At 51.0% G+C, this 6458-nt stretch overlaps 1 protein-coding gene across 1 annotated transcript; it reads left to right on the forward strand.

The window, feature by feature from the left end:
• Positions 1–3572: 3572 nt before the first annotated feature.
• Positions 3573–6107, forward strand: SKIDA1 (SKI/DACH domain containing 1). The gene has a single exon (XM_009811609.2). The coding sequence runs from the start codon at positions 3573–3575 to the stop codon at positions 6105–6107; it is 2535 nt and encodes an 844-aa protein (XP_009809911.2).
• Positions 6108–6458: the final 351 nt, after the last annotated feature.

The following is a 6458-nucleotide window of genomic DNA, read 5'->3' on the forward strand; positions in this document are numbered from 1 at the left end:
ACAAACATCCATCCCTTTAATCATGTTCATCTTTGATCACCAGCGAGGGTGACACAGTCCACAAAATTAACAAAGAGACTCCCTTGCTTTTGAGAGATGGCTACATATACATCTGGGTCTGCGCACACATGCACGACATACACGCGGACACACGAACACGCAGGCATACACCCCAGCTCCCAGTAAGTAAATTATTGCATAACTTTTCATGTAATTGATACCAGACACCTTTTAATTTTTCATTTTCATTCTTTCGGCCAGCTTTCACATTAACAATCTAAGCCATAAATGTTGGTGGCTATTGATCGCAATCCCCTGTGTGCGTGCAAATCCATTTTCAAGTCCCCTGCCTTTAACGTGCGTGTGCGTGTGCAAGGGGCCTCCGCCGGCTCCTTATCAGGATCTCCCCCCCAGCCGGCTTGAGGACGACCCCGGACACACACCGTGTGCTGGTGGCCAAGGGAAAGCAAGCACAACCCCCCCCAAAACAAACGATGGAGAAGTAGAGACCCAGAGGTCTCCGTGTGAGATGCGGGGAAAGATACGCAGCCGAAAGTGAGTGTAAGTACACGGTGGGGATGCGTAGGTTGGGCGTCTGACATTTCCCCAGAGTTCTGGAGGGTTTCTCCCCGTCGGCGTCCGGCTCTGCCTCGACCCCGGCGCTCGTGGCCGCACCTTTGGGAGCACCGAGGTTTGCCGAAGAGCCGCTGCCAGTTTTAAACCTTTGCTAGGGCCGGAACTAAACAAACAAAAATAATGCGTTTTTTAAATAGTTGCCCAGTCCCACGGCCAGGCTGTCGCTGGCAGTACGTGGGTGCGTGTGCCCGTGGCTCCCCGCGTGCGAAGGCACGCGTGGATTTACACGGGAACCCAACCCAGCTGAACTACCTGGCGAATAAAGGACTTTTCAGCCCATCGGGGCTTTTGGTAACGTCGTCTGAGCGGCTTTCTCGGAGTTTACTGTTCCTTTACTGTTGACTCCATAGCCTTAACCTTAAAGCAGGGGGAGGAGAGCAGTGGGGAGGGGGTGGGGGTGTTGGCAGCATATAAGTACATCAGGAGGAATTTTTAAACGACCTTATTGTCTCTGGCTCTAGAAAGACTGCGATGATTTCTTTTTAGCGCCAGCAGCTGTTTTCTCTCGAAACTTTGCTCCCAGCCCCAGCATATACCAGGGTGCCTCTCAGGCGGGCGAGAAAGAGAAAGGCAAGGCTGGGGGATCCAGATGCGAGGCGAGGGAAGGCGAACTCGGCGGATGGTCTGAGCCGTGCCGAGGCATTGTTCGCTGCTGCCTCTCGGTTACGTTCGAAGGCTGAAATATCACGAGATCCACTCAATGATCCTTTTCTAATTCGAGGGACAAAATGTAATTTGCTGTAGCTCTGCTTTCTCGGATGGGAGTACTGTCCCTGGGTTCCAGAGGGAAGAACTAGGCATCGCGGTTCGCGCACACATGGATTAAGTTGAACAGCGGCGATTACATCTGCGCTGGGAGCAACAGTAGTCCCGGGCTGACTTTTCGAATCTCAGCCCTCCGAGTTAGAGGCTCCCTTGAATAGACTTCCTCCATTCCCGGATGCACTTCTCCAAATTCCCACTTCTCTCTAGAATTCCTGCGAAATTGGGGGCTTGCCTGCATTTCGCCTTGCCATGCAAAGCTGCGTTTTCACAGAGTGATTATGCGCTTTATTTTAGCCGTACCTGACGGGGTAACACGAACTCCACGCACCATATTGCCAATACGCGGAGGGGATATTGACGTTTGGGATTGAAGATTTTTTTAATTTTTTTTTTTTTTTCTCCGTCGATTTTTTGCCAAGTCCCAGAAATATGAGATGTCTCATTAATCTCACGGATATGTCTGATTCTGGACGTGCAGCGATACATGAAAGCGCTCCTGTTCGTATCCAGCGGAACACTGGACGCACGGCAGAGATTGGTGATTTTTTTTTTTGCAGCGCCTAACGTGCAAACCGCAAGCAGCATCATTTTAACGTGACAAGGGAGAGGCATGCAGCTATCGCAACATTTGCGAAACCCTCGTTCCTGACGCTCGAATAATTTAACGTTCCTAAGAAGAGGTTAAACCTTCATGCTGCTTCTTCAAATTGATTTCAAGGGGCTGCTATAAATGGCACATCAAAAAGCTGCGGCAGGGCTACTCCGAGCGGAATATGCAAACTGCGAGCCAGAGGCATCCTAGCCCGTTGCAATACCGTACATTGTGTGTGCCAGCACTTTTTTGTTATTACGTAAAGGCTCCTGGAAGTACCTTGGATATTTTGCATTCTCCTTTCTCTGCTGGAAGCAATCAGCACGCAGGAATCCTGACGTGGGCTCTGGGACTATAGGACATTCCAGCTCGTGATCCAGCACGGTTAATTGTGAAAAGTGTATACATTTCTGGCTTATCTATGCTTTGTTATGGGTCTGACGTGAGCCCACGTCCTCCTCCCCCCTCCCGCAATATTACAGGCAGAATTTCAGTTAAAAGTGTTACAGTATCACGGTGCAGGAACCCGTGATATTCAGACAGCAAAATAACCTTAGTCCCCGGCTGTAAAAAGCTAATTAAGCAGAAGAGGAAAATCAAGAGAAACTCGAAAATGTAAGTATTCCCTCTCCTTAACAACCGAGCATTTAACTTCGGAGCCTCAGAAAGGGAAATACCAGGCTGTTCTGCACGTTTTCGCTAAGCTTCATTTTCCACACAATGCAGAATAAAATGCTGGTTTAGAGCGGCTACGTTACCGAAGGATTTTCCATCGCTACGATCAGACTTACGTCCTTTAAATTCACGGCATGCACAAAAGAGCAACGTTTGTCCGAAATAGGCTAAAAATATACGAAGCCACAGGGAAAAAAGCATACAAATCCTTCCTCGGAAGCTAGCGGCGAGGAAGTCTGAGAGGTCTGAGTGTGTTTGAGCTCGGATTGTTTAATAGAAAGATTTATATACTAACTGTATTATTTACTTTGGGAGGGGAGGTGGCAGTATAAGGGTATGCTAATTAGTGGGAGATTTTTTGGGGGAAGGGGTGGAATATCAATTTTTATTGCATCACCTGTCAGGAGTGTCCAATCAGCGTTGGCTTTAGGGGAATTAATTGATGAAGGTGTCTCCGGACGAGCTCACTTCACTCTGTCATTTTATTTGTAGCTAAAGCAGCGGCGGGAATAGCAGCTGCATTTCTTTTCTCTTCCTCCCTTCACATTCCATTATCATAGTTTCCAATGGAAAAGCAGGGAATGAAAGGGAACAGGTACTGATCTTCAGCAGCAACTTAGAGAAACACTTTGGCAAACCTGATTTTTAAGATTATACATTGATTGTAGCCTCACGGTATTTTTTTAATTTATTTTTTTAATTTTGTCTAAAGTTTGGCACTTCATTCACCAGGAATAACAGCCTTTGTTATATTTTATTAGCAGGATGCCTTGAGACAAATTCAGCATCTGGCTGAGGATTGTGTGTGTGTGGCTTTTTCTTTTTTTTTTTTTTTTTCTTTTTTTTTTTTCCCCCCATCTCTCTCTCTCTCTCTGCAAATGCTGGGAATAATTTAATTCACGAAATGGGAGACCTGAAGTCGGGTTTCGAAGAGGTGGATGGCGTGAGGCTCGGCTACCTCATCATTAAAGGAAAGCAAATGTTTGCACTCTCCCAGGTTTTTACAGACCTGCTCAAAAACATCCCGCGAACTACCGTGCACAAGCGAATGGATCATTTAAAAGTAAAAAAGCATCACTGCGACCTGGAGGAGTTGAGGAAACTCAAAGCCATCAACTCCATCGCTTTCCACGCCGCCAAATGCACCCTGATCTCCAGAGAGGACGTGGAAGCCCTTTACACATCCTGCAAAACCGAACGGGTCCTTAAGACGAAACGGAGGAAAATAAGCCGGGCGCTGTCAACCACCGACCTCGGGCCGGAGCTCGCACCCGCCGACCCCTTCTCCGGCTTCTGGAAGGAGAACAAACTTTGGCTGGGTTTGAATGACTCTCCCCGGCCCCTGCTGCCCATCAGGAGGAAAGCTTTGCGTCCGGGGGACACAGCCTTGCTACCGGCCTCTCATCTACCTCACATTTTTAGTAAATACACTGGCCACAGCTACCCAGAAATCGCTCGGGCGCCTTGCAAACCCCCCGTAAACTATGAAACGGCGGCGGCGGCGGGCAGCTGCGCGCCCCTCCGCGCCCGCCGCCCGCCCGCCGCCCGCCCCCCGCCCGCCGCCGCGGCGCGGCCGCGGCTCCCGGCCGCCGGCCCCCCGCCCCTGCCCGCCCGCTGCCGCCGCCGCCGCCACGGGGCGGCCGCCGCCGCCGGCGCGCTGGGCCCCCCCGGCGGCGCCCGCCGGCCCCTGGCCGCGCCGCGGCCCTGCCGGCCCCGCGGCGCCCCGCGGCTGCCGCTGCCGCTGCCCCGCGGCTTCGGGCCGCCGCCGCCCGCCTTCCCCGAGAGCGGCAGCAGCGACTCGGAGTCCAGCTGCTGCTCCGGCCGCGCCGCCCACGACTCGGACTGCGGCTCCAGCCTCTCCAGCTCCAGCGAGGGCAGCTCGGAGGAGGAGGACGAGGAGGAGGAGGAGGAGGAGGACGAGGAGGGCAGCGGCGCCTCGGACTCCAGCGAGGGCAGCTCGGAGGAGGAGGAAGAGGAGGAGGAAGAGGAGGAGGAGGAGGAGGAGGAGGAGGAGGAGGACAGCACCTCGGACTCCGACTCCAGCTCGGTCTCCAGCCAGGTCTCGGTGCAGAGCATCCGCTTCAGGCGCACCAGCTTCTGCAGCCCGCCCGGCGTGGTCCACGCCAACTTCTTGTACCATCTGGCGGCCGCCGCTGCCCCCCGGCCCCCGGCCCCGGCCCCGGCCCCGGCCCCGGCCCCGGCCCCGGCGGAGCCCGGCGGGCTGCCCGCCCTCCGCGGCGCTCCCGGCGGAGTCAAGCCGGAGCTGCCGGAGGAGTGGGGCCGCCCGGGCTGGGCTCCCGCCGCCCCGGCGCTGCGCTGCTCCGGAGGCCTGGGGAGCTGCTTCGCGGAGATAAGAGATGATAGGGTGTCCGAGATCACATTCCCACACTCCGAATTTTCCAATAATGCCAAGAGTACTGACCTAACAATTAACTGTGTTGCAAAGGGGGCCTCTTCACCTAGCCCAAAGACAAACAATGCATTTCCACAACAAAGAATACTCAGAGAGGCAAGGAAATGCCTTCAAGCAACTACTACACACCGTGCAGATAACAATACAATAGCTGCTAGGTTCTTAAATAATGATTTTTCATCAGCGGCAGCAAATTCAGAGAAAGATTCCAAAATCCCTCATTGTATTGAATTTGCCACGGATTTGCCCTCTTTACAAACTGATCCTGAGGAGGATGCTGCTTCTCCAGGGGCAGCAGCAGCAGCTGAGCTCCAGTGCACTGATACAGGCAATAAGGCATTGCCATTCCTGCACAGCATTAAAATCAAAATAGAGGACAGCAGTGCGAACGACGAGTATGAGCCTGACCTTACAACACATAAGCTAAAGTGTGAGTGCAATGATACTAAGGATGAGTTTTACGGTGTGACTGAGACTAATAACCAGGACGCTTTATTAACAGCCAAGGAAGATTCTGCATGCACTGAGAAAGAAACCACTTCCTTAAACCCGCTGACTCAGAGTCAGGTCCTCTCATGCACTTTAGGTACTCCAAAACCTGAGGATGGGGAGTATAAATTTGGAGCAAGGGTGAGAAAAAATTACAGGACACTGGTTTTGGGAAAGCGACCTGTACTGCAGACTCCTCCAGTCAAACCAAATTTGAAATCAGCTCGAAGCCCACGTCCTACAGGTAAAATCGAGACACACGAAGGAACACTGGATGATTTTACAGTTAACAATAGACGCAAAAGGGTAGCCAGCAATGTAGCATCAGCAGTGAAAAGGCCATTTAATTTCATGGCAAATTTTCCCTGTCCACCATCACTAATTATTGGCAATGACGGGGATTTGTTGCCAGCTTATTCCTTAAACACCACTAAGGATTCCCAACCACCTCACAAGGCCCATCCTGTATGGAAATGGCAGCTGGGCGGTTCTGCAATACCTCTTCCACCTAGCCACAAATTCAGGAAATTTAATTAATAAAATAGTTTGGAAAATATTTTCTTGAACCACCTTTAACTTTCTTACGTTTTTTAAACTCTGCAGGATGGTTTGTACAAGCCTGTTAATGCTATACACACTTTTGGAATCCTGTTTTATCACATTGTGAAGACAGAAACCGGATTACTATTTTCTTTACCATTACAACAGTGTTTTTTTTGTTTTGGTTTGGGGTTTTTTTTATTTTTTTTGGTCCTGTTGCATTTGGGGTTTTTTTTTTTTGTTACATTCCACAGAGTACTTCAGGCTAAAGACTCAAGTTAAACTCAGTTATTATGGTAGAGCTGGAACACTTTACTGTTTAAATGCTAATAATGCACCAGTACCTCA

The sequence above is a fragment of the Gavia stellata genome, chromosome 6, assembly GCF_030936135.1.
Source record: "Gavia stellata isolate bGavSte3 chromosome 6, bGavSte3.hap2, whole genome shotgun sequence".
In the NCBI taxonomy this organism is placed as follows: Eukaryota; Metazoa; Chordata; class Aves; order Gaviiformes; family Gaviidae; genus Gavia; species Gavia stellata.

Excerpts from the sequence above, each read along its gene's own strand:
- SKIDA1 (XM_009811609.2), top strand. The coding sequence starts at position 3,573 with ATGGGAGACCTGAAGTCGGGTTTCGAAGAGGTGGATGGCGTGAGGCTC.